Source organism: Saitoella complicata (genome assembly GCF_001661265.1).
Source record: "Saitoella complicata NRRL Y-17804 unplaced genomic scaffold SAICOscaffold_19, whole genome shotgun sequence".
Taxonomy (NCBI): Eukaryota; Fungi; Ascomycota; class Saitoellomycetes; order Saitoellales; family Saitoellaceae; genus Saitoella; species Saitoella complicata.
Genome location: NW_017567010.1, coordinates 283,331 through 308,243, shown reverse-complemented (window position 1 = coordinate 308,243; position 24,913 = coordinate 283,331). Strand labels below are relative to the sequence as shown.

General features: G+C 53.1%; 13 protein-coding genes across 13 annotated transcripts; 6 read left to right on the top strand and 7 right to left on the bottom strand.

The window, feature by feature from the left end:
• Positions 1-192: 192 nt before the first annotated feature.
• SAICODRAFT_8920 (alpha-mannosidase) lies at positions 193-1,981 on the top strand (the record flags this gene model as incomplete). Its single annotated transcript, XM_019171617.1, has 7 exons — positions 193-296; positions 349-385; positions 442-770; positions 819-918; positions 975-1,130; positions 1,183-1,888; positions 1,938-1,981. 7 exons carry the CDS (start codon positions 193-195, stop codon positions 1,979-1,981), a joined length of 1,476 nt encoding a protein of 491 aa, XP_019022737.1.
• A 205-nt stretch (positions 1,982-2,186) lies between these two features.
• On the bottom strand, positions 2,187-2,818 carry SAICODRAFT_72566 (uncharacterized protein; the record flags this gene model as incomplete). The annotated part of the gene is made up of 4 exons (XM_019170780.1): positions 2,753-2,818; positions 2,629-2,700; positions 2,471-2,576; positions 2,187-2,419 (listed from the first exon to the last, which is right to left on the bottom strand). Exons 1-4 carry the CDS (start codon positions 2,810-2,812, stop codon positions 2,187-2,189), a joined length of 471 nt encoding a protein of 156 aa, XP_019022736.1. The 5' UTR covers positions 2,813-2,818.
• An 89-nt stretch (positions 2,819-2,907) lies between these two features.
• SAICODRAFT_26704 (WD40 repeat-like protein) lies at positions 2,908-4,028 on the top strand (the record flags this gene model as incomplete). Its single annotated transcript, XM_019166966.1, has 3 exons — positions 2,908-2,944; positions 2,997-3,383; positions 3,442-4,028. The coding sequence occupies 3 exons, from the start codon at positions 2,908-2,910 to the stop codon at positions 4,026-4,028; spliced, it is 1,011 nt and encodes a 336-aa protein (XP_019022735.1).
• SAICODRAFT_31241 (uncharacterized protein) lies at positions 3,967-5,008 on the bottom strand. The gene has a single exon (XM_019167876.1). It carries the CDS (start codon positions 4,844-4,846, stop codon positions 4,166-4,168), a length of 681 nt encoding a protein of 226 aa, XP_019022734.1. The 5' UTR covers positions 4,847-5,008; the 3' UTR covers positions 3,967-4,165.
• Positions 5,009-8,971: 3,963 nt separating this feature from the next.
• SAICODRAFT_8915 (aminopeptidase) lies at positions 8,972-10,102 on the bottom strand (the record flags this gene model as incomplete). The annotated part of the gene is made up of 1 exon (XM_019171613.1): positions 8,972-10,102. The coding sequence occupies one exon, from the start codon at positions 10,100-10,102 to the stop codon at positions 8,972-8,974; it is 1,131 nt and encodes a 376-aa protein (XP_019022733.1).
• Positions 10,103-10,633: 531 nt separating this feature from the next.
• On the bottom strand, positions 10,634-11,633 carry SAICODRAFT_20636 (P-loop containing nucleoside triphosphate hydrolase protein; the record flags this gene model as incomplete). The annotated part of the gene is made up of 2 exons (XM_019166295.1): positions 10,634-11,301; positions 11,354-11,633. The coding sequence occupies 2 exons, from the start codon at positions 11,631-11,633 to the stop codon at positions 10,712-10,714; spliced, it is 870 nt and encodes a 289-aa protein (XP_019022732.1). The 3' UTR covers positions 10,634-10,711.
• A 169-nt stretch (positions 11,634-11,802) lies between these two features.
• Positions 11,803-12,975, top strand: SAICODRAFT_36333 (uncharacterized protein; the record flags this gene model as incomplete). The annotated part of the gene is made up of 5 exons (XM_019168492.1): positions 11,803-11,946; positions 11,995-12,241; positions 12,296-12,497; positions 12,547-12,689; positions 12,728-12,975. The coding sequence occupies 5 exons, from the start codon at positions 11,803-11,805 to the stop codon at positions 12,973-12,975; spliced, it is 984 nt and encodes a 327-aa protein (XP_019022731.1).
• A 285-nt stretch (positions 12,976-13,260) lies between these two features.
• Positions 13,261-15,548, bottom strand: SAICODRAFT_36332 (Rad4-domain-containing protein; the record flags this gene model as incomplete). Its single annotated transcript, XM_019168491.1, has 4 exons — positions 13,261-13,268; positions 13,472-14,759; positions 14,787-14,840; positions 15,018-15,548. The coding sequence occupies 4 exons, from the start codon at positions 15,546-15,548 to the stop codon at positions 13,261-13,263; spliced, it is 1,881 nt and encodes a 626-aa protein (XP_019022730.1).
• Positions 15,549-16,164: 616 nt separating this feature from the next.
• SAICODRAFT_8912 (uncharacterized protein) lies at positions 16,165-16,468 on the top strand (the record flags this gene model as incomplete). Its single annotated transcript, XM_019171610.1, has 2 exons — positions 16,165-16,204; positions 16,260-16,468. 2 exons carry the CDS (start codon positions 16,165-16,167, stop codon positions 16,466-16,468), a joined length of 249 nt encoding a protein of 82 aa, XP_019022729.1.
• Positions 16,469-16,884: 416 nt separating this feature from the next.
• Positions 16,885-18,898, bottom strand: SAICODRAFT_95256 (heat shock protein 70; the record flags this gene model as incomplete). The annotated part of the gene is made up of 1 exon (XM_019171968.1): positions 16,885-18,898. The coding sequence occupies exon 1, from the start codon at positions 18,859-18,861 to the stop codon at positions 16,885-16,887; it is 1,977 nt and encodes a 658-aa protein (XP_019022728.1). The 5' UTR covers positions 18,862-18,898.
• A 146-nt stretch (positions 18,899-19,044) lies between these two features.
• Positions 19,045-20,768, top strand: SAICODRAFT_31239 (uncharacterized protein). The gene has a single exon (XM_019167875.1). The coding sequence runs from the start codon at positions 19,397-19,399 to the stop codon at positions 20,714-20,716; it is 1,320 nt and encodes a 439-aa protein (XP_019022727.1). The 5' UTR covers positions 19,045-19,396; the 3' UTR covers positions 20,717-20,768.
• A 139-nt stretch (positions 20,769-20,907) lies between these two features.
• SAICODRAFT_26697 (uncharacterized protein) lies at positions 20,908-22,649 on the top strand (the record flags this gene model as incomplete). The annotated part of the gene is made up of 2 exons (XM_019166965.1): positions 20,908-21,087; positions 21,150-22,649. The coding sequence occupies 2 exons, from the start codon at positions 20,908-20,910 to the stop codon at positions 22,647-22,649; spliced, it is 1,680 nt and encodes a 559-aa protein (XP_019022726.1).
• A 229-nt stretch (positions 22,650-22,878) lies between these two features.
• On the bottom strand, positions 22,879-24,492 carry SAICODRAFT_26696 (uncharacterized protein; the record flags this gene model as incomplete). Its single annotated transcript, XM_019166964.1, has 1 exon — positions 22,879-24,492. The coding sequence occupies one exon, from the start codon at positions 24,490-24,492 to the stop codon at positions 22,879-22,881; it is 1,614 nt and encodes a 537-aa protein (XP_019022725.1).
• Between the last annotated feature and the right edge of the window lie 421 nt (positions 24,493-24,913).

Here is a 24,913-nt window from a genome sequence, read left to right as displayed (position 1 = left end):
AGTTATTCGCCCAGGATGAACGGCATTCCAATACGGCGCTCCCGACTTGCCATTCTTTCCTTTGCGGTCATCGTTGGCCTTCTTTATAGCTTTTCTTCACCGAGCTCCTCAGGATATCCTTCCCCGTCAAATCCTTACGGCAAGATCCAATATGACTTTCCTCCTGGTAAAGGAGGGGATAGGGCGCGAGCTATGGAAGTGAAAGGTATGTATATGAGACATCTGGAGCTGTATAACAAGCGAGCGTGGGGTCATGATGAAGTGCTGCCGGAGACTGGTGAGCCTGCGAATTCGAGGTGCGTCGGATCTCGTCACTTACGGGGAGTCGCAACTGACTGGAAGGTGTAGGAATGGATGGGGCGCTACTATCGTGGACTCAATTGACGTACGTGCACGCTGAAGAAGACCTTTTTTGGTCACGATACTGACTGGACTGTGCAGACCTGTCTCCTCATGGGCCTCATCCCAGAAGCCCTGCGCTCCATCGAACACACCCTCAAAGTTGACTTCACAAAAACACATGAAAACGGCCGCGTTGACCCCTTCGAAACCATCATACGCTACGTTGGCGGTCTCCTCTCCGCCCACGATCTTCTCCCGACAGCGTCACTACCTCGGGGCAAGGTGAAGGACTTACAGAAGGGGTTGCTGAGGCAGGCAAAGATTTTAGCGGATCAGATTGGACCGGGGTTTGGTTCGCCGACGGGGATGTTGTACCCTGGGGTTGATTTTGCGCAGAAGAAGGGGCATATTGAGGATAGAGGGACAAGGTGGGTGATGTGGGCATGCAGTTGAATTCCGTGGCTGACTCGTTACAGGTCGGGAGCTGTTGCCGGGGATATTGCCAATATTGGAACAAACTGGCTCGAGTATGCCAAGTTATCGGTGCTCACGGGTGACGACGTCTACGTACGGAATGTATGTCTATAACCTTGCTGGTGTCAACATCCGGCCGACTGACCAGATGACGATAGGCAAGCCGAGCGTGGTCATTACTGGTGAACCCACCCCCTCATTCGTTCGGATTTGAGCGTACTGGAGGACTTGTCGCGACCCCGGTGGATATCATGAGCGGTAGACAGATGTCAGACCACATGTCATGGGGAGCAAAATCAGACTCGTACTACGAGGTAGTCCCCTCTGTTCCTCGTCTCTACCAGCACTAACCCGAACTCATCGCAGTACCTTATCAAAGCATGGCTGATGGCGCCCAAGACGCCATCCACTGAGCAATACCGGCATGCTTGGACTCAGGCCGTACATGCTGCCAAGGTCATGCTCATCTCCCAAACCAACCACAAGACCAATCCGAAGAAGTTCATCGGAGAATGGCGCTTCGGCAACAGAGACTCCACTAGCGAGCACCTTGCTTGCTTTGCCGGTGGAAACTTTATGCTCGGCGGCAAGGCGTTGGGTAATCAGGAGTATATCGACGCAGGCCTGGAGCTTATCGAGGGATGCAGGTGGGTCTACGAACAGACAAGCACAAAACTTGGACCCGAAGGGTGGCGATGGATTGCTACAACCGATGACAACCCCAAGAAGCCGGACAAGCACGCCGCGAAACACCAGTACAGCCTTTGGGGTTTCTGGGCCACCAATACTCGCTATCACCTCAGACCCGAATACGTGGAATCACTCTTCTACGCTTACCGCATCACCGGAGATGTGAAGTACGCCGATTGGGCCTGGGAAGTCTTCGAGAGCATCCGCGAGCACTGTGAGAGTGAATGGGGATATTCGGATATCAAGGACGTTACGGGATACAAGGGAACTAGAAGGTTGAACAATCAGGAGAGTTATTTTGGGGCGGAGACGCTAAAGTATCTGTATCTCATCTTTGCGGACCCACGAGTAGGGAGCTTGGATGAGTGGGTATATAATACGGGTACGTGCTACGCAACAGTGCGAAATGACGAAACTGACACGATACATAGAAGCACACCCACTGCGTATCGAGCGCAGGGCAATTGGAGAATAGGAGCGGGTATCTGGTATACGATGATCTTTTGCATATTTGCATGCTTCCAACGTAGGCAGGACCTACGCACACGATACGTGGCATATTAGACAGCTCCATGCATTGATTGATTATACCTTATTCCCAAGAATTTCAAAAACGCCATATGCCAAGCCAAATTAGAAAACGTATCAACACATTCTGTCTCGTTCACTTGCCCAGCGCCTTAGGTGGTGTCCATCACATCTTGTCCCTCTCCACCATAGGTACCACCGCCGTTCGTCGCCGCATTTTGTAAATATCCTACTGCAGTCGAAGCCATTGCATGTTCCTGTACAGACGAGGTTGATGGTACAGGTTGTGGTGCTGAGGCTTGCTCGGGTATCGGTTGTTCCTTGGGCTTTAACTGAACTTGTTCCATCAAAAGACGATCTTTCGAAAGTCCTACAACTCGTGAAGCTAAGATGCATGTCAGTATTACGAAGAAGAACAACAGAGGGCTGAACGTACTGTCTCCTGCCTTCTCCAATATGATTTCCGTGCCGAGCAACTCATTCCAAGTCCCTCGGTAGATATTCTGTCCCAGGCGGATGACAGGCGTCTTGGAGTCCAGACCCTACGACAAAATCAGCGTACTGAACTCATACCGAACGATACGAATGCCTTACAATGAGCTGGTACTCCTTAATCTGGTCGATACTCAATGGATTTGACCCAAAGTCCAGGGTGACGTATGAAACCTGTAAAGCTTATCAGGACACCTGCGCGGAATGCCAACCTCTCTAGACTTACTTCTTCCTCGTACTCATCCTCTTCTGCGTTCTCATCTGGTCGTCTGGATTCAGGTGACATTGCGGGTGTCCTGTAACGAAGACTTCCGAATTCGCTCGCGGTTCAGGCAGGCACCACGAAACGTCACGGAAAGTCGAGTCAATAGAAAGAGCAGAATGGAAGGAAAGGGCGTCGCCAACACAGGTCATGAAGGTAGGCCTACACCCCGTTCATATTTTACTCTTGTTTGACGCGTTTTTCGCAGACCTCATACACGATATCTCCTACGATTTCTACGGTCGTAGGCTCGCTACATGTTCTTCGGACCTCCATCTCAAGATCTGGGATCTGAATGAGACATCTGGAGAATGGGAGCTCAACGACTCTTTCAAGGCTCATGACGCGTCTATCCTCCGCGTCAATTGGGCACACCCCGAACACGGACAAGTTATCGCAACATGCAGTGCGGACCGCTCAGTGCGAATCTTCGAAGAGCAGGAGCATGAGACGAAGGGCAGTGGCCGAAGATGGGCAGAGAAGGCGCGCTTGGTCGATGCGAGAGGTGCGGTACAGGATGTTTGGTTTGCGCCTGTGCACCTGGGATTCAAGGTCGCTGCAATCAGTACGGACACGAATATCAGAATTTACGAAGGTAAGAGAGAGCCGCTGTTACGCTTCATCAAGCAGGCCTGACACGGAACTTGTTACAGCTCTTGAACCTCATAACCTCCAGCACTGGACTTTGATGGACGAATTCGCTGCTTTGCCTACAAGGCCACCGCGTGAACTTGAATCGTCCTTCTGTCTGACCTGGTGTCCTTCTCGATGGACGGCATCCCCTTATCTTGCGGTGGGTGCACAGGATACATGCAAGATTTACTCAACAGACAATACCACCGGCAAATGGAAGCCGGTCGATGACTTGGAGTTGAAGGGCCACAAGGGCCTTGTACGGGACGTCAGCTGGGGTCCAAGTCTAGGTCGATCTTACCATCTGATCGCCACGGCATGCAAGGATGGACATGTTCGTGTATTCAAGCTCACTGAGACTAAAGAAGACTTGTACGCACGGGCGGAGGACGAGAAGCGTTGGGTAGTGGAATGCATTGCGGATCTCGACGACCACGGCGCTGAGGTGTGGAGAGTATCATGGAATGCCACTGGCACCGTGTTGAGCAGTGCAGGAGACGATGGACGGATACGTTTGTGGAAGGCCTCGTTTACCGGAGAGTGGAAGTGCATGAGTGTCATTAAGGCGGAGCAGGATGTCAGCCACGAGGACTACATGGAAGAATAGAATACCCAACGCAGTAATACTGGTACACCTTAGTAACGCCAATGCCCAAAGGAAAAAAGCCCATGAAACTCGTACACGCTGCAAATGCCAGTCCATCCTACTCAAGTTTATGTCGAAGCTCTATTTTTGGTTCGCTCTCACTTGATCCAGAAAATCCACTTCAGCACGCTTCCCCAGATGCCCACAAGCCCACGCCATGTGCCGACCACATCCTCAATGAGCGCGACGATTCTGGAAAGAATATAAAGTCCGTATGTGACTAATGCCAATTTCCAGACGTAGGTGAGCCAGGCTGGGATATGAGGCAGGCAATTCCAAAGTCGCTCTACCGTAAACGGCTGAGCAGGAGTTGAATGCAGTTGACGCCGTTCCGGTGGGCTATTTTTAGGAGTCTTCACCATATCGACTCCATTCGGCTGCAGCAGCTTCACCATCATACTCATCAACGATTCTTCCTCCTCTGCCAATGCCGGTTGTTGCTCATTCTTGGGTGGTGCCGCTGGCCTCTCATTTTTCTTGCCAAACTTCAACAACCTTTCTTCTCTGATATGAAACTTGGAAATTCGTTTCTTCAGTTCCTTCTCTGCTTCTTCGATCGTCGGCGGAACGTAATCATCATCCCACACCTCCGGCTTGCGCTTTGCAAAGCCGGCCTTGACAGCCATGTTCTTAAGCCATTTGCGGGTGAACTTCCGAGGGGACTGGACTTTAGGAATTTCTGAGCCCGTAGAACAAGAAGGAATCATGTAGATGGCATTCGCATCCTCTCTTGAGAGCTGCGGAGTGGGGTGGTGGGCCCTCAGGCGGTCTTGAGGCATTGTTATTGGAATGTATGCTGATGAAAAAAATCCGGCCGGACCAGCCTCCGATCAAAATCAGGCATTCATCGACAAGCTTGATAGGTTTAATACCGGTCACGGCCCTCTACGAGCCTGAGGAAGTAGATCCTCTCGTCTTCTTCGGATGCTGGTCTTTGTTTACTTGTACGTGCTGCAAGGTGTTCGCCGGGCAACCACGCCAATCGCGGCTAAAGACCAACAGCAGGTCAGCTGTTCGCAACACAGTTGAGCTCAAAACGTAATCCGCACAAACACTACGAGTCGGAAGATGCCTCCAGGAAGCCAGAGTGAAGCATGCAGAGGTACATCACTGCCCAGATGAACAACGACTACAGCCTGACAGCTCCTGCCCACTCTCTCATCAGCGAACTCTTCTTTCACTGCGTTCTTTTTTTCTTATCTGGGCGTATGCAGCTTACTTCTAAAATGGAATAGCGTATTTTTCGCTCAGCTCTCAGAACTTGTGCGCAACTTCGACTTTAACAGGAGCAGAGGCCCCAGCTGCTGCATCCCCTCAACACCAATCCCGCTCCCACTCGACCAACAGATCCCGCATACCCGTTCAACAGGTATCGTCCATACAGACCGACTCAGCTTCCCTTTTCAGCTTTTTGGAGTTCAGCCAGGTTCAGTCCCCTCGCATTCACTCCCGGAGACACCCCTTTTTCGACAGTTTTCACCGTCGGTTCTCTGGTCCACGCGGTGAATCGCCACTTCCACTCAGCAATTCTATGAGCCTGTTATAGACAACCAAGCGTCTATAACAGCTTACCGAACACTCGGCAACTCGTTCTACGCGTTTTCAACGTCCCAGGTCGGCAATGTACGAAGGTCGTGGTCAGCAAATCGTGCCTCCATCAACTTCGTCACACCCACCGGGACAGATCCCCAACTAAGAAATCAGTCAATAAACACACATCAGCATATGTCAGTCGATACTTACAATCACCCATTACAACAGCAGCCGCTACCAGTAGCCACGGCCGACCCCCGGGCTGCGGTACCCGCTGCATACAGACACAATGGTCACCCGCCACTTACACATGCCAAGACTGCGCCTGCACCAGCATCCCTCCCTGAGCCGATCGACCCGGATTCCGGCCTCATTCGATGCATCTGCAGTATCAGTGACGATGATGGTTTCACGATTCAGTGCGAACGCTGTTATGTATGGCAGCACTGGGTTTGCGTTAGAATAGACAAGGATCACCTTCCGGAGCATTACAAATGTGACCTTTGTCAGCCCCGCCCACTCGATGCAGCACGAGCCAGGGAGAAGCAGCGCAGAAGATTGGAACGAGTCAACAAACAGGAGGAGAAGGAGCGAAAGCGACGGAGAGGGAGTGAACGGGGTCATGGGCGTGGCAAGAGTATCGGCAGCGGCAGTAGTCCGAAGGATATCGTGCCTTCGGTGAAAGAGAAGGAGAAAGAACCTGAGCGGGAGAGGAAGAGGCCAAGAGGACCCAGTCGGCAACATAGCGACCCGCAGAAAACCACGACGAGCAGTAGCGGGCAGCACTCGAACAGGGGAGACTCGCCAGCAAATGTCGACATCGATGAACCTAGCAGGGACAACGTTGTGGGACTGCTCGGCAACGGTTTAGGTGGAGCATACATGTCCGAATTTGTTCCGATTGAGAAGTGCATGGTCCGTGACAGTGCTGCCGCACTGCTTGCTGACTCGTCGACTGCGTTGATAGAGTTGTCAACACTCCCCACCTTCCCAAAGCTAATCGTGCGTGTACTCGATCTCAGTACGGCGACGCCTCCAACAACCGGTAGTGGAAAGTCATCTACGCCAACTTTGTATCTCGGCGCACCTGTCTACGGCGTCTTTGCACCTGGTGCATTCGCATCTGGCAAGTACGTCGCAGAGATGAGGGGCGAGGTTACTACTATTGCCGACTACGTCGCGGACCCAATCAACCAATATCAAGTCACTGGGCGTCCGAAGCCCAATGTTGTTATGTTGAGAGAGCAAGGCGTTTTGGTGGATGCCAGGAGATGCGGTAATGAGGCGAGATTCTTGCGGAGAGGATGTGCTCCGAATATCATCCTTCAAGCCGTCCGTGTTGCAGCGCTTGATGAAGTGAGGTACTTGGTGGTCACCACGGCGGAGGTGAAGGGTGGGGCGGAGTTTGTCCTTCCTTGGGACGTGGATATGAGTGTCATGCCACGTGCTCCTGGAGATGAGATCTGTGCCTCTTGTGGTGAGAAGGGTGCTGTATGTACGGATGCCGTTCAGCTCTCGAAGCACAAGAACAAGCGTTCTCGACGTGGTACCGATGAAGCCCTGGTTGCCCTCTTTGATGGCGACGATACAACTTCTCGTAAACGCATCAAGGGCTCGTCTTCTTCGCCTGCTGTGGATGACATTGGGTTAAGTGCACGCGAGGAGCGGAAGATGCGGGAAGCGCTTGCTCGTTTGGAACGTCAGGAGAGTGCAACGGTCTATACAGGCAAGAAACGGGGGCCCAAGCCAAAGGAAAGGGGTGAAGAACCCGATGGCGACAGGCCGAAGTCTTCTAGCCGTGTTCCGGCTCGTGTCATTCGTACTACACAGAAGAAGAAAGATAACGCCGCCGCGGCGGCAGCCGCGGCTGCTAATCTTAAGAAGCCGGTTTCTGCTGTGCAGGATGATGACGACGATAGGTTGCCATGCAAGAAGATATGGTTGCGTCGTTACCTCGCTGAGAAGGCCGTGGCAGACGAGCGTCGTCAGCAGGCTGAAGCTGAAGAACAGAAGAAACGTGAAGCCATCGAAGCGGCGGAGCTTAAGAAGCGGGAGGCAATTAAGGCTGAAGAGCGGAAGAAGCGCGAGGCGGAGGAAGAGGAGAAGCGCAAAGTTGAGGCTGCTAAGGCACAGTTGTTGAGTGCGGGAAAGTCGTTCTTCGCGAACTTGTCTGGCGGTGCATTGGCGAAGAAGCCGGTACCAGCTGTGTCTACGCCGCTCGGGAAGCCAGCTTTGGTGAAACTGAATGGTGTCGGAACCCCGCTGGTTGCAACACCGGGTTTGAAGACGCCAAAGACCGGCCCCATGGACTACTTTTCGATGCCTTACCTCAAGTCCGGGCCTTCGCAGACGCCGGGGTCTACACTTGTCAGGACACCATCGATCTTGGGTGCGCCGACTGGACCTGCTGCGATGTCCCCGAGGACGCCTGCGCCTGGTTACCAAATGCTTGTTCGCAGAGACTCTCTTCCGAAATCAGTCCCTTCGCCCATTATGCCTTCGCCGGAAGTCTTGTCCCCGGTGCAAGCTCAGCCACCACCTAAGCCTGCTGCTGAGGTTCCGCCTCCCTCTCCTGCACCTCCGCCTGAGCCTCCCAGGCCTGTTTCACCTCCGCGTGTAGTCAAGAAGTTTTCTCTCAGCGATTACCGAAAGATGAAGGAACAGGCTGCACTGCTGAAGCAGAAGTCGGAAGAGGAGCAACCTGCAGTGGCTGAAGGAGACAAGAAGCCTGATGCTACTGATGAGGTATCGGAGAAGTCTGCTTCGGTTGAAACGCCCGCTGCGGGTGTTTCTTCTGTGCCGACGGCAACTACGGAGCCTGCTGCTGCTCCAGCGCTAGTCATCCCTACAGGTCCTGCGGCTGAGCGCACCACCGACCCCAAGGAGTTGGTCCCTGTTCCTACTTCTGCTTCTGCTCCCTCCGCAGATGTCAACACTGCACCGGCTGTTGACAAGACGAGCCCTGCGGAACCTCCCGCTCAGGTCTCGACATTGTCACAGCCTTCCAATTCGGCCGATCCCACTAAGCCCTCAGCTTAGGCGGCTCGACCATACACTCATTTCTACTTAGACTATCATATGGGTTAACAGTCTCTACTCGTAATATCGGTTCATGGTTGAGGGTTAGGCAGGCGTCTCTTTTTTCATTTGGGAGCAATTTCAAAACCGAGTTTGTATACTACTAGCACGTTAGCAAAACACTTTACTCGCTACTCAATTATCTTCGTTGCTTGGCAAGTCAGTGCACCGTGATCGAATGTGAAATGACCATCATGTATTAACGAGGTTTAAGAAGGCAAATAACAAACCCTGCATGCCGAAGACCCATGATCACTTCCATGCTAGAAATTGTGTAAACAGTTAGGAAACATCTAGAGATGACTCAACTCAACAGCAAAAGCCGCAGTAAGCTTGGCATGCTGGAACATGTGCTCGAAGGAGAGTTTGTCAATGGTGTCCTCCGTAGTGTGAATGTTCTTGTTCGAGTCATCGAAAGTAGACTCGATCACAAACGCACTCGGGTAACCAGCTTTGGAAGCACTGGCATGGTCACTGCAAGCGTATCCACACTTGGTCTCGGTGAAGCCAATGTCACAGTACTCGGTGATGATGGTCTTGATGAAGTCAGTGAGGCCGGGGTGAACAAAGTCAGTAATGACACCCACGGCATCAGGACCACCGTTAGCGATCGTCTTGGCGTTGTAGCCAGTCATGTCCTGCTGCAACATGGCGATGACATCGCGGTGCTGCTTCTCGTACTCGGCAAAGACGGCTTGAGATCCGAGCAAGCCACCCTCCTCAGCAGAATACCAGTGGAACTCGACGTTGTTGTCAGGCTTGAAGCCCTGGGCGATAAGAGCACGGAAGGCTTCAAGAGTAGTGACGGTACCGGAACCGTCGTCGTCGGCACCGGGTGCTGAGAGGATGCTAGGGAGGAAGAGGTTGGCGGAATCCTGGTGGGCACCAATGACGACCGTCTTGTTGCTCTTCTTTCCGGGGATGTGGGCAATGACGGAGTGCTGACCCCATGGATGGTGGAACTGAGAGACCTTGATCTTAGGATCAGCAGAAGCGGTCTTGTTGACCATCTCGTAGAGCCACTTCCCGGATGCGGCACCATTCTCCGACTTGTAGTATCGGTTGTGGAAGTGCGTGAAGATCTCCAAGTTCGCCTTCATGTTCTTCGTGGTGAGGTTCTTGAGCACAGGCCCAACTTCCTCCTGGTACTTAGGCTCCTTAGGGAACTTGACCGCAGCTGCGACGAATCGCTCAGCATTCAATGCACCTAGATCCTCGTACCCGGTGATGTCCATGAACTTGACACCACTACGCCTCAATTCAAGCTTCGCGGACTCGGGGAGCCACTCCGCATGATCTTCACCAACGGAAATCAAACGAAGATGATCAGACTCGCCCAACACCCGCTGGTCCTGGAAGCCGGTCGGAAAGGAGGTGACGACGGAAGAGAGCGCGAGAACCGCGCCAAGGATAGAAATACGCATTATCGGTAGCTGTAAGAGCGTTTAGGTGAAGTTTTAGAGAGATGATAGGTCGTATATGCGGATGATTGGAAGGTAAATGGGGGGAGGTTGGTTGATGGTGTTGTTGTCTGTTTAGAGGTGAGCCGCGTACTCGTACACGACGTCGGCAGCGCACGGCTAGATCGCGGGGGAGCATGGCGCATCGGATTTGCTCAGTGTGCAGCGACTGCATCGATCCAGGGAATATTGTATAGAGCCTGGTTATAGAACCGTTCTCCAGGACCGTTTCATTTGCAATGCTCTTCCATAGGTCGCCCTCCTTCTCGGTAAAATCTGAAACAATATCCTCTCCATGTCGGGCAGCAAGTGATCCGAATTATGGGAAAAGGTCATCTGGTCTTTGCACCAATCCATGTGATGCTTTGGATCTGAATTACCCCACTTCAAGTGAGGCCCGGGCCATCCGGACCTACCGGTGTGAATTTTTCAGCGATAAGGCGTGCGGAGAGCTGGTCGGGCCGACAATTTGGAAGGAATTCCACAATGGAAGAGCACAATTCACATGGTTTTGGTTTGCTCTATACCCAGCAAGGAAAAGATATCACGGGTATCCCACCCCACCCCACCTCCCTACAACACCTTGACCTCCACCACCTCCCTCCCCTCGCCCACCCTGATCCTCAATTGCTTCCTCGGCTCCATGATCCCTTCCCGCACGGTCTCCACAAACAGCTCATACGCCGGCATGTAACCATCCACGAACTCCCTCACCTTCTCATCCGACATCCCACTTCCTCGGGCTGCGATCATGGCGTGTTCTTGTTGGAGACGCCAGTTGTAGACGTAAGATATGTCTTGTGCGTCGACATGGACGAGGAGGTCAAGTTGATCCCATAACGCATCGTATGCCTTCAGCTTATCATTCACAAACTCCAAATCCTCCAGCGTGTGATTCGGCAACGTCCCTGTCCGCGACCGACACGCCGCCTCGTACTTGTCTTTCAACACCGCCGCCGAAATCGCGCGGAACCCAACACACCAACCCTCGAAGATAACGATATCGAATGGTGGGGTTGCTGTTTCCCATTGTGTGATGGGGAGACGGTCGCCGGAGCCAGAGTGAGCGGATTTGTCGTAGGAGGGGATTGGGGTTGGTTGTTGGGCGTGGAGGGAGCGGAAGGTGGAGATGCCGAGGCTGATGTCGTGTGTTCCGGGTTCTCCTGTGAATTGAAAACTCAGATCAGGTATTCGAATATCCTTTTCGTAACGTACCTCGATGCGCGACGAGCTTGTTCTCCGGATGCGCCTTCTTCAACGCCTGTTGATCCTCATACGACAGATAGATATCATCAATACTAAACGCGCACACGCTCAACCCATACGGCGCACCCCTCAAGCTCTCCACCAACGCAGTTGTCAAAGTCGTCTTCCCACTCCCCTGCGGTCCACTCACGCCGACGAAAAGCGGAGGTCGAGGAGCCGCTGATCCGGCAGCGGACTGCTTTGGGTAATTGGAGAAGATAAAGGGGAGGATATGTTGCACTTTGTCCATGATTTGGTATCGAGATCGGTGGAGGGATTTCGAGGAGAATTGTTTGTGGAGTGCTCGGAGCATCAATCGTCCGGAGTCGCGGTCGGAACGCGGGGCCCGAGGCTAGGTGTGGGGTGGCAACTCTAATTGATTTCCCGAGAAGCACAGCAGCTGGCAGGACTAAAACACAATGACAGACGTAACCGCCAATTTTCGATCACTCACCCAGAAGCATCAACAAGCGAACTCTTATGATCCGTCCCTACGCAAACGTAAGCGCCATCCAGGCCTTATTCTCACTGAAGATGAGTACATGAAGGAAGCCAGGAGGATTGTGCGTACCTCGACCCTTTGTGTGCGCCCTTATTTACCATTCTCATAGTATGCATACATTTCGGATCTTCGGAACTTTCTTCTCTCTGTTCGCCAGGCATATCTAAACATTCCGACTGCATCCTCAAGATCACATCGTGGAAATGGCACATCAGTCTCCGCACTTAGACCCGGCGCCGGGGCATCTGAGATCCGACATCTCACAGACAAGCAGAGAGATGAGATTGACCATGAGGTAAAGATAATCTTGACCCAGTCATTGGAGCAAGTACGACGGCTAGAGGAGGCAGAACAAGGTTAGTCTCAGCACAAATCCCGCTGAAATCAGCGGTCTGACGGCAATGAAACAGTACGAAGGACAGCACTGGAGAACAGACTAGGTTTTGTGTCTCGATGGCTGCGCGACCCTACAGAAGAGGACGATAACGGCCTCTTATCGGCGCACCGGTCTGGCGTGACCTGGTTCCTCAATCAAAAGTTAGCGGAAGTCAGTGGCATGCAGAAGGAGCAACAGGAAATCCGAGTAATGCGGCAGGTGGAGAAGAGCAAAAGGTTTATCCCCGAAGCCTGCATGTGCTTCCCGGTACTGATGGATTTACAGTATGCTCCATGCAACACCCGTCTCCACTTCACAGAACCGCAAACCTCTGCGGCCTACATCTCCCCCAGCTGACGACGCTACTGCAAAAGAGCTCGAGGCTTTCTTGACACCACAACAACTCCAAGCTCTGGAATCCGAAACAAGTCTATGCTCGAGGAATTCTCTTCAACCCTTGACCAAGTGCGAGGCCTGGAGAAAGCATTGATGGAGATTTCCAGTCTACAAAGTGTGTTGGTGCAGCATTTGGTACAACAAACGGAGTTGACAGATCAGCTGTATGATGAGGCGATCATGACGGCAGAGGAAGTGCAGAGGGGAAACATGCAACTGAAGAAAGCAAGGGAAAGGAATTCAAGTACAACCAAGTTCATCTTGGTGTTCCTGATTATGGCAAGTCTGATCCTATTGTTCTTGGACTGGTACAGCTGAGTGATCTGGGTGAAAAGAATTGCAAGAGGAAGGTGCAGGAAGAAACATTATCTTTACTCGGAGTAGGCTATTACAACTAGGTAGGTACTCCATAACAAAAAGTACAAACGCCATCACATTCTACCATTGCCAGTCTTTGCGTGATATTATTCATCCACTTCATCCACAGCGTCGTCTACCATAGCCTCAACCATACTTTTGGTATTCCGCGTTGCTCGTGAACTCCTCCGGGGCGGTGTGGTACTTGCCTCTGCTTTAACCTGCATTGTACCTCTCTTCTGAGCCTTAGGTTTCTCTTCCATTGCCCTTTTAACGTCAGTGAAATACTTGCTGACCTCTGTGTCATCGCTTCCGGCGGACGGGCTTTCCTCCCGAATAGGTGAATTCGCCTTCGTAGGTTCTTGATCGGGAACGAATCCCCCACCATAACTGATTTCAAACTCGGGTTCGGGTTTAACGTCATCGTCCCCATCTCCTTCAGGCAAGAAACCCCCACCTTCATCCAACACACCCCTTTTCTCAGGCAATAATTCAACATCCATGCCCTCGGGCAAAAACCCTCCACCAAAATCTCTACCAAACGCATCAACCTTCTCCTCGTCATCCTTGACATGCGCATCAGTAACAAATTCACCATGACCTCCATCCTCCTCAACATGCGCAAACTCACTCTGCCTTTCCTCATGCTTCTTTAACCCCTCATGATCGTTCCCATACTCATCCCTCAACCTCTCCCTGATCCTCATCCCCACAATGAATTTCCGCCACTTCTTCAATGCTTCCGCCTGTCTCTTCCCACTCTCCTTTTCGAGACGAATCTGCTCAGCCTCCCTGAACGCCTCCATGAGCATATCAGCGTTCTCCGTCGCCACGAGAACACCCGTGGCAACAGGGATCGCACGCTGGGACTTAAACTCGAACCCCGTGATTGCCTCCGCATAATCAATCCCAAGCTTCTTCGCAACCTTCGCAATACCACGATGGGGCAAATGTATCGCACCCTCCGGGATCATCGTCGGCACGAAACAATCTGCATTACCATACGAGTTCTTTGGAATAGCACCATTCACAACCGGAGGAGGCCGATATAGCTCCGTTTGGTACTTTGCATACAGGCCCTGCAATACAGGTCCCTCATTTTCCGCCATTTGTTGCTCGTGCTCACGTTTGCGGGTAAGCGTCACGGCTCGTGCTTTTACCTTCTTCAATGGCTCCTCGCCAACCTTGACTTTCCTTCCCTCCTTGTACCATGCTTCGACACCAAACACCAGCTCAATCTCAGCTCGTCTGTAAATCTTCTCCGTCTTCGCCTTTTCGCCCTTGCCGACCGCCAATTCCCGCACAGGCTTAGCATCTGGCTTCATCGCCTCCTCCCGTTTCAAGTGCCGCTCCAACACGAACTCAGGATGATCCTTATACGCTCCAATCGTTGTCGGCGCCTTTGTCTTCTTCTCCGTCACTTTTTGCAACGTCTTATCCTCCTTCTCGTCCCTCTCCGTGCGCTCAGGCCTCATCAACGGTGTAATCACATCTCTCCACCAATCCTGAGTTTCGACCTTATTCCCCCGTGCTTTGCTCGTTGGCCAAACCCTGAAAGCCTTTGCCTTGCCCGGAAAGTTCTTGACATATCGCATGGTGACGTCCTTAGCGCACCCATCTTCTTCGAACGCAACGACGTAGCACATTACCATGCGCCTCTCCTCCGCGATCTTGCCACGGGGTTCGTAGTTATCAGGGTTCGAAGTATCGCAGTTACGTAGGACGAGCGTCTCGACAGGGAACCACTGCTGACGCTTACCTTCATAATAGACTTCCGTCCAGAAAAATGGATAGGGAAGGTCTGCGTCCGGTATTGGAGGTTTCTTCTTGGGCGTGACATTCCGTTTAGAGGTGTTCAGACTATCGCTTATGGCGGAGTCCGCATCACTGAGACTGTCATCTAACTCGGATGCGTTGAGCCTCGAAGCTGGTTTAAATTTTGCGGTCGTCGATGATTCAACAGTGGACAGATCGGAATCATTAACAGTAGTCACATAATTTGCCTTCCTCTTCTTCCGTTTTGGCGCATCCTCGAATTTGCCAAAGCCATATCCAAGAGGCTGTAGCGAAAACACCATCCTGGCATCGATCCCAATCGCCCGCAGCAAAGAAGTAAATAGCTGCGCACCCAGATCACGACTTCCCTCCAATTTGGCCGCCGTCTCGCGGAAATCATGAATAGACCTGAACACCTCATCGTACACGTGATCCTCCTTCGCAGACGGTTCATCCTTCGAAGCGATAGAGGTGTACCCAACTTTCCTAAGCCCGGGCTTCGTGATCTTGAACTTGATCCGCCACCATTTCTGGAGGGTATCAAGAAGGCGGCTAAAATGCTTATCTGGATCTTCGCGGTTCCAGATACTCAGTACGGACTGCGGTACCATACTCAGCAGAATGCCTTTCACTTCCTCGTCATTGATCCATTGATTTCGAATTCTGCCGTGAGCAAGAAGACACTGTACGTGCATACAATGTGTGAGAGCCCTGATCGTCCTGTCCATAGCTGTGATAGACGACTTCTTCCTTTCCATGATACTTGTTGGGTGTTTCTCGAGCGTGAGATTTAAGTCTTTCCGAGGCATGATCGGAGTAACCGCCGTGACAGGAGTCGCAGCTGATGATCCTCCTAGATCAACTGTCTCCCATGCAGCATCGTCGTCACTCTCCTCGTCACTGGTCTCCCCGACCGACTCGCCGGAGGAGGTCTCGAAGGACTTGTCGAGCAATGCTTCGTTGTCCTCTAACGTCGCCTTCTCACCGCCGAGCTTGTCCTCATCGAGAACAGCAAATACATTCTTCTTCGGTTTTCTGACCCGCGTGATTGCATTCTTCTTGCCCTTCTTCAATCGAGGATCAGCGATGTCGGTTGGCGGATCAGAAAGAGGCGAAGAGTCGCTATGCTCTCCCTTCACGGCGTTTCGCGGTCTCTTGATAGGCTTATCCGTCTGAGCGACTACACTCCCTCCTCGCTTTCTCTTTGGTGGCATTGATCGTACGCGTCGGTGGTTCTGGTCATTTCCTACCCCGTCGCATCTCCCGATTTCCCCGTCGAGATTCGGAACGTCATCCTGCACACAAATTGAAGTCCCTGCAGCGCCAAAACGCATACACCCGCAAAAGCAACAAAGAGATCAGCGAAGTTCAAGGATGGCCGGTGAATCAAAGACCGTCTGGCAAGCATACAAGTGTACGTGGTCCTTTGTTTTCACTGTTTCATGGTAACTGATACCTTGTCCAATCAGCCATTCCACCACAGACTCGCATGATCATGGGGTTTGCCGGATTGGCCCTTAGTGTCGCCGGTATGTACTGGGCGGATTACGAGGAGAAGAGGAGGCCTGTTAGCGAGGACGAATGGAGGAAGTTGCCTATTCGCATTGAAACGGTTGAACGCTTGCCCGAGGCACCGGTTGTGCCCGGATCATCAACGGAGTTGAACCAAAAGATCTAAATGCCATGGAAATCACAAGAAATGCAATGACAGAAACAATTCTGAACTGATCTTGGAATGTGCGTTTACTGTACATATACAGCGGGATACCTTATGCACGAATAGGATCATAAGTGAACAAGCACTGTCCACGATTACAAGGAAGGATATGCAATCTGGGACCAGATGTATGTAGAGAGGAGAGTATTGTTAATTACAAAGAAGAATACAAACCCGCCGAACGCCTATTATCGACGTATCTGCGTCCCACAAAAAAATGAGAAAAACCGCACAAACAATGATATCAAACCCAATAACCTAAACGTACAACGCCGTAGAATGCGCTTTTTGCAACCTCTCCTTTCCCAAAAAAGTCATCTATCGTGAACAACAACCCGCCATATTTTCGTTACACTTCATTCAGTCAAACATTACGCTTACTCGGACTTCTTCTCACCCTCACCCTCGGAAGGCTTGGCGTCCGAGGTGTTCTGGGCGGCAGCACGGGCCTTGTAGACAGCGGAGAACAAGTCGAGGGAGGCGTTCTGAACCTCGTCGGTCTTGGTCTTCATCTGCTCAGCGGTAACCTCACCCTCACCAGCCTGGGCCTTAGCAACGACCTCCTTCAACTCAGCGAGGGAAGCACGGATCTTCTCGGCACCAGCCTTGTCGATCTGGTCCTCGAACTCCTTGAGGTTCTTCTCGGTGTCGTGGATGATAGAGTCGGAACGGTTAGCCTGCTCGATCAAGTCCTTTCGCTCCTTATCGGTCTCAGCGTACTTCTCGGCGTCGTCAACCATCTTCTGGATCTCAGCGTCGGAAAGACCGGAGGAAGCAGCAATGGTGATGGACTGGTCCTTGTTGGTAGCCTTGTCCTTGGCAGCAACGTTGACAATACCATCAGCGTCAATGTCGAAGGTGACCTCGATCTGGGGCTCACCCTTGCGGGCAGGGGGGATACCGGTTAACTGGAAGTTACCGAGGAGCTTGTTGTCACGGACGAGCTCACGCTCACCCTGGAAGACACGGATGTCGACAGCAGACTGACCATCCTGGGCGGTAGAGAAAGTCTGTGACTTCTTGGTGGGGATGGTAGTGTTGCGCATGATCAACTTGGTCATGACACCACCGAGCGTCTCGATACCGAGGGAAAGGGGGGTAACATCCAACAAGAGAACGTCGGTAACGTCACCAGCCAAGACAGCACCCTGGATAGCAGCACCAACGGCGACAGCCTCATCGGGGTTGACGGACTTGGAGGGGTCCTTACCGAAGATGGACTTGACGGACTCGAGGACCTTGGGCATACGGGACATACCACCTACCATGATGACCTCAGAGATCTGGTTGGCACCGACCTGGGCATCCTTCAAGGCCTTCTTACAGGGCTCGACAGTGCGCTTGATAAGAGGGTCGACGAGCTTCTCGAACTGAGCACGGGTAAGCTTGGTGTTGATGTGCTTAGGCCCGGATGCGTCAGCAGTGATGAAAGGAAGGTTGATGTCGGTCTGAACGGTAGAAGACAACTCGATCTTGGCCTTCTCAGCGGCCTCACGGATACGCTGGATAGCCATGCGGTCCTTGGAGAGGTCGAGACCCTGCTCCTTCTTGAACTCCTCAACCAAGTGACGGACGAGAGCGATGTCAAAGTCCTCACCACCGAGGTGAGTGTCACCGTTGGTGGACTTGACCTCGAAGACACCGTTGGCGATCTCGAGGATGGAAACATCGAAAGTACCACCTCCCAAATCGTAGACAGCGACGACCTTGTCGGCATCGGCCTTGTCGAGACCGTAGGCGAGAGCAGCAGCGGTAGGCTCGTTAATAACACGGAGGACGTTAAGACCAGCGATGGCACCGGCGTCCTTGGTAGCCTGACGCTGGGAGTCGTTGAAGTAAGCGGGGACAGTAACGACGGCGTTCTTGATAGTCTTAGCCAAACCAGCCTCAGCGGTCTCCTTCATCTTGGTCAAGACGAAACCACCGATCTGGGAAGGAGAGTACTTCTGGCCACGGGCCTCAACCCAGGCGTCACCGTTGGTGTGCTTGACGATCTTGTAGGGCACCTCGTTAATGTCCTTCTGGACCTCCTGGTCCTCCCAACGACGACCGATCAAACGCTTGGTGGCGAAGAGGGTGTTCTCGGGGTTGACGACAGCCTGACGCTTAGCAGCAACACCAACGAGACGCTCACCGTCCTTGGTGAAAGCGACGATGGAAGGGGTAGTACGGGCACCCTCAGCGTTCTCAATAACACGGGGGACCTTACCCTCCATGACGGCAACACAGGAGTTGGTGGTACCCAAATCGATACCGACGACAGCGCCCTGGACACGGTCGGAGTTGAAGCGCTTGGCGATCTGAGCAACCCTCAAGGGCTGCGCCTTGTTAGCGAGGCGAAGTGATCTCAACATTTCGTTTGATCTGTGTATGGATGATGGAGGTTGTGGGGGAAGGGCGATGCTGCTTCTATAAAAAGTTCCGAAGGCGAAATCTGCGGTGCCTGTCGGGGCCAAACTCAGGGTAACTGGACCGGGCCATCGGCCGCGTAAGCCGCGCAGAAATCACGAGAAGACTCGAGAAAAACCTCAAAATTCGGGATGAATATCTCCGTTACGAAGGGGGGCCGGTTACGGGATTTGGTGTCGGAATCTTTTCAGCTGTCATCTCGGTAATCGCACTTTTGTGTCGTGTAAAGAACGGACCTCCGATGTTCTCGTAAGAGTCGTACACTACACGACATTCCAAGTTGCACGACAGGCCATCGATCCAGTCCATGATGTCCACCACCTTTACATTCCCCATGCGCTTTGGACACAGCGGGCTGCTTCAACCGGTACCGGTGGTATCAGGCGTAAGTTCTGCGACCACGACGCGCCCCCGCAATGAGGCCGGCCATCCAGGCAAAACACTACGCCGGCTCACCTCTCCAACGCCCGTGTCTCGCCCATGAATCAACTGACTTTTGAATCCTGTAGGGAGACAACGTTTACGAAAGAAGATCCACAAGAACACTGCCTCCTCCCAAATAAGTGCACCGCCCAACACTGGCAACTCCGCTCTCTCCTCGCTCCCTCACCAACCTCCCCGCACACATTTTACTACATCTCAGACCGCTCCCTCCGAATCCAACCCGTCTCACCTCTCAAACCGCAAAACACAGAAATCGCCCAGTTTTCGTTCAAACCACGCTGTCTATCCGTCGCCCACGGATATGCCTGTGTAGGTGGTCCACAGCGTGGGCAATTCGCCGTGGTACGGTTGGCGCCTGCGGAGACGGGGACGATGACGGCAAATGGAGTGCGAAACTTGGAGTTGAGTGGAACAATCACAAACAGCGTCACAATTTTCCAAGACGCACACAATTCCCACGTCAAAGCCCTCGTCTGTAACAACGACACCACAATCCGGATCCGGAATCTATCATTGGGAACGCCGGAATGTACGATACGATTGGGAATCGCGATGAATCACGCCGTGGCGAGTTTAGATGGGAGATATGTGGTTGCGGTAGGGGATTCAAAGGATGTATTCCTCTTTGAACGATACAAGGGATCGAGTAGTCAGCCGGGCGTGGGCGACATGAAGCTCAAGGCGGCTATCGATATCGTTACGGACGCGTCTTTCTCGACGGCTTTCGCGCCGTGCTCAAGAGTCTTTGCCGTGGCTGCACAAAACCCCGCAGCCGTCCACGTCTTCTCCATCATCGAAACGAAATCAACGGACGCGGAAGCCCAGCCCGACTCCCGGACGACGACCTGCCTCCCAACCCCTTCCGCCTCGCCCACCTTTATCGTCTACGAACCCGAGTCGCGAACCCTCACCGACGTCGAAGTGGACTCTTCACCCTCCCCACCACCACCACAGCTCGTTACGTCGCCATTTGCAAAGGTGGCAACGATACCAATGACACGATCATTCCCGCACGGATCACCGCGGCACCTCGCATTCGCGCCAGCACCTCTCGATTTGTTGCTTGTGACGGAGAGCACGAATAAAGTGCATTTGGTGTGTACACGGACGTGGCGACACTCGCAAGTGCTCTCCATCCCCGGGACGCCCTCGCCAGCGATGCACGAGCACGACGACTGGGACGGCCCACCGACAAGTCTCTGGGCGAGAAGGAGTCGCGGGGAGAGTAAAGAGATCTGTGGAGCGGGATGGGGGGCAGGGGGTAGTTGTGTGTGGGTGGCGACGGAGGGGAGTGTGTGGAGCTGGAGGGTTGACGGGGACGCGAGGCGGTGTTTTGGGGTGTGGAAGATGCGGTGATACCTGATAACTACGTGATACGGACGTAGGTAATACTACCTTTTCCACTCCATCTATGTATATATATGGTATCGTCACACTTGCCCTGATTGATTGCCACCAGCCACCCTCTGCGACGCACCAGCCCCGCGACGGGCAGCAGCACACCCATGGACCCGCCGCCAGCTGCGTAGACAGACGGAGACCCAACGATGAGCAACCCTTACTACACCCCCCAGGACCATACCTACGTCCTTCAGCACGGCCAGGATCCTCAAGCCCTTGCGCGCGCCGTTCATCAGCATGCTCAGCAGCAGGCCGACCAGGTCCAGGACGTGACCCTTCCGGGCTTGCACGGCGCGCCCATGGTACAGCAGTTCGACCCTCAATTGGTACGCGTTCTCGTGTTTACGCAAGTTGCGTTGAGGAACGTTCGCTAACAAGAGTTCTCCAGGTTCATCAGCAGGCGCATCATGACGCGACGAACGGGCATCTGGTCCACCACCCCGGCGTTCCGGGAGTTCCGCCGGGCTTCCCTCAGGGCCTTCCAGGAGGCATCCCTACCGCCGCAGAGGTCCAAGCCCTTGCGCAAGCCGCCGGAGTTGCTGCCGCTTCACCTGGCCTCGACTGGGACCCGACAGGCAAGAACAAGAACGGTCGTCGCGGACGTCCCGCCGGTGCGCGCAAGGGCATGAAGCGTGGACGGGATGAGGATTCGGATGGTGAGATCAAGGCCGACTTTGACAGCGACGACAGCGATCTGGAGTACAACATGGACGGAATGAAGACCAAGTACGGACGTAAGGTGCAGAAGCCATCGCAGTACAACCCCACCACCAAGACTCCCACGCGCCGAAGAGGACCCGGTCGTCGTTACCTCGACACCCTTTTCTGCACGTTCTGTCTGCGTGGTCATTCACCCAAGTCCAACCGCATCGTTTTCTGTGATGGTTGCAACACGCCTTACCACCAGCTTTGTCACGTCCCTCAAATTGACAGTTTGCTTATCGACGTTGCTGATGCAGAGTGGTACTGTACCGACTGTGACGCTCGAAGAGCGGAAAATCCTCTGGTCACTGGTTTGTCTGGAAAGGAGCTCACGGACGAGGAGAAGAAGATCTACTTGGCATCCCTACCAACGGCTCACCTTGTCGAGCTTGTGCTCTTCAGTGAACGATCGTTTCCCGATGTGCCAATCTACCCACCAAATGTCAAGGACGTTCTCGCTGAAATCGCAGCTGCCAAGGAGGCTGCGCTTCAAGCTGAGAAGGAAGCGGCCAGGGCAGCGGAACTGCCCGGCAATATTGGTGAGATCCCAGCAGACTTGGAAGGTCCTGCCCAGAGTGCTCAGCCTGGCGTCGCTCTTCCTAGTTACGAGCAGATGATCGTGAGGGGTTTGGCCGAGATCAATGAGCCCAAGGGAACTCCACCGCGTGTTATCTACAAGTGGATGGAGACCAACTACCCTCTCGAGCCCAACTTCCGACAAACCGCGGCGCTTGTGTTGCAGAAGGCCGTCAAGAAGGGTCGGTTGGAAAAGGCTGGTCACTACTACAAGATCAACCCCGATTATGTCCCAACAGAGGAAGACCTGGCTGCTGCTACCAATGATACCGCAACGCTTGCCGTTACTGTTGACGCGCCAGCAGAGCCTGCTGCTCCCGAGATCCCACCGGACTTTACGCCTCAGCCTGGAGAGGGTATTCAGATCCCTGCTGACGAGGAGAACCTTCTCGTGGATGACAGCACTGACGTGTTCAGTCACCGCGTGAACCCCGAAACTGAGAAGCCTGCCGAGGATGCTGCCATGGTCGAGGCCTCGCTTCCTGCGACGGAGGAGCCTGTCGCTGCTGCTGCTGTACCCGAAGTCCCTTCGGTCGAGGAGCCGCCGACGCTACCAGAAGAACTGACTGCTGAGAGCTTGATGAACTATGACGCTGAGATGCAAGGATAAGTTGGGTAAAATGGTGGTGTTTGGGATTGATTCACTTGGGTTTTTTTTTATAATTACTGGTTTCTGTTTGTACGGCCTTCTCTTCTGCTTTGTGTATAGTAGCTGTTGCCGTACCAGCTCATGAAAAGAATACCTCTTTCGATTTGGCATTCACCGTTGCTTTTGCCGTGTCCATGCATGCCCATAAGTATAAATGCCATAAAAACGCCATAAAAACCAAAGCCCCTACCTACATAACAGCTCTAAGAACCCGCATCTTGAGCTGCTCCAAGTCGTCCTCCTTCTGCCGCAGCATTTTCTCCAGCTCCTCGATTCTCTGTTTCGCCTTGGACAGTTCTTCGCCAGCAGAGACGCTTGCCTCCGGCCCGTCTTCTTCACCCCTTTCTGAAGCAAGTATATCCGCCTGTGTTACCATGAGGTTACCCGTCCCCCCCTCGACGCCAACCCGATACAAAGCTTTGACATCGCCCATTTGAACGGTGAATAGCGCATCGACACCACGAGATCCGTTCTTGTCCAGTTTCACATCCACGATATTGCCTCTCTCGACCAAAGCAGCAGCCAACCCTGCAAGAAGTCCGACTTTCCCATCATCCCCGTCCCTCGTGACTAGAGACAGCTCGGCCATAATCCTCGCTGCACCAGGACTTGACAGACTGAGACGACTGAGCAACTGGAGGAGGACCGATTTTGAGGCATTCATAGTTGCTTGTCCTGTCTGGGCAAGACGTGCTTGGAAAAGAGCATCCTGATCCAGTGCATGCCGCCCTTCGACAGGGATGCGGAGGTTGGCTGGATGAAACCCGGTAGTTACCGCGGGTGGAGGCATGCCAAATGTAGACGGCGATTGGCCTGTCAGTGCGTCTCCAACGTTGCACGATGGAGCTGCAACATTGCCAGACAATTGCGCCGCAGCCGGATCCATACTGGGTGTACCTGTCATCGGCGAATCTGCTTCAGAATCCGTGTAGTCCATCGTTCTTGCCCGCTTGATGGCTCTGGCAGCAACTGACATATCCTCCTCTTTGTCTGGCCTCGGTTTCCTCCCACGCTTGGTTGATTTGATATCCCGATAGAGCGCGATGAGAGCCAAGTCATCTTTCTTTGCAACGCCATCCCTTTCATCGATGAACTCGCCGTCAGCCTGAACGCCAGGGATCAAAGTGAAATATTCGGACTCCTTCCCTTCCAGATAAGCGAAAAAAGCATCAATATGCATCTGCTTCAACCACTTCTTCAACTTATGCCCATACTGTGTCAACTTTTGCTTATTCTGTTTCGTTGGCCGTCGAACACCAAGCTCCGCCGCAAGTGACGCCCAGTTCTTGATCTCTCCCGACTGAAGGCGCTTATGTAACTCAAACACATCCCAAATCGGAAAGGATTTATCATCCGACTTCGGCACACTGTTGAAGGCTTCTTCCAGAGGCGTTGTCCGGTGCGTCAGAGGAACGGCCGGATTGCAGTAGATAATGAAATCGACATACATACGAGTAAACTTCTCCGGTGTCGGGTTTGAGCAATCAGGGAGGTGGCGATCCGTAGGCGGAACGTGGGGGAAGGGTGTTCTCTGATTCTGTATTGCGTTCTGATTCTGTATTGCGGATGGAGAACATCGTCGTATCTTGTTGTTAAGGACATCGTGTGCCGTGAACCGCGTTGCGATTATCGGTTGCTGCGGCATAATGCTCTGTTCTGAGTTGTCCTCAATCGCGGAAGCCCCATGTGTAAATGTGTTTCCAAGATGCGCTGGCGCCTTCATGGCTATTCGAGGCCGTATTGGTAATTCTGGAGCCTGAAAATCCGGCGGTGCTGCTGTGACAATGGAAGTACGCGGTGACATCTCAGTAAACGCAGGCGAGGACTGTGCTATTTGTTGAGCCAGAAAAGACTGCTGAAAAGATTGATCATCCGCAAACCCAGCGGACGTTCCGTTCAGCTGCTCAGCACTGAAAGTCGCATTGACCCGATCAATCCCATATGACCCATCATCATCGTTGCCAAACACTCCCTCGGATTCCAGTTCCAGGTCGTCACTCGGCACATCAGAATCCTCATCCTCCTCTTCTTCGTCATCATCGTCGACAAAGTCTGCGTCGTCTTGAGAATTGTAGTCCTCCCCCTCCCACTGTTGTGCCCAGGCAAGGTCGTCCAGTTGGAGACGCGCCGTGAAGGAGCCGGACGTGCCTAGAAAGTCCATATCGTCCATTGCTGAAGTAAACCAAACCCCGGAGGGTTGAAGGGAGTTCAACAGACGACCTGGC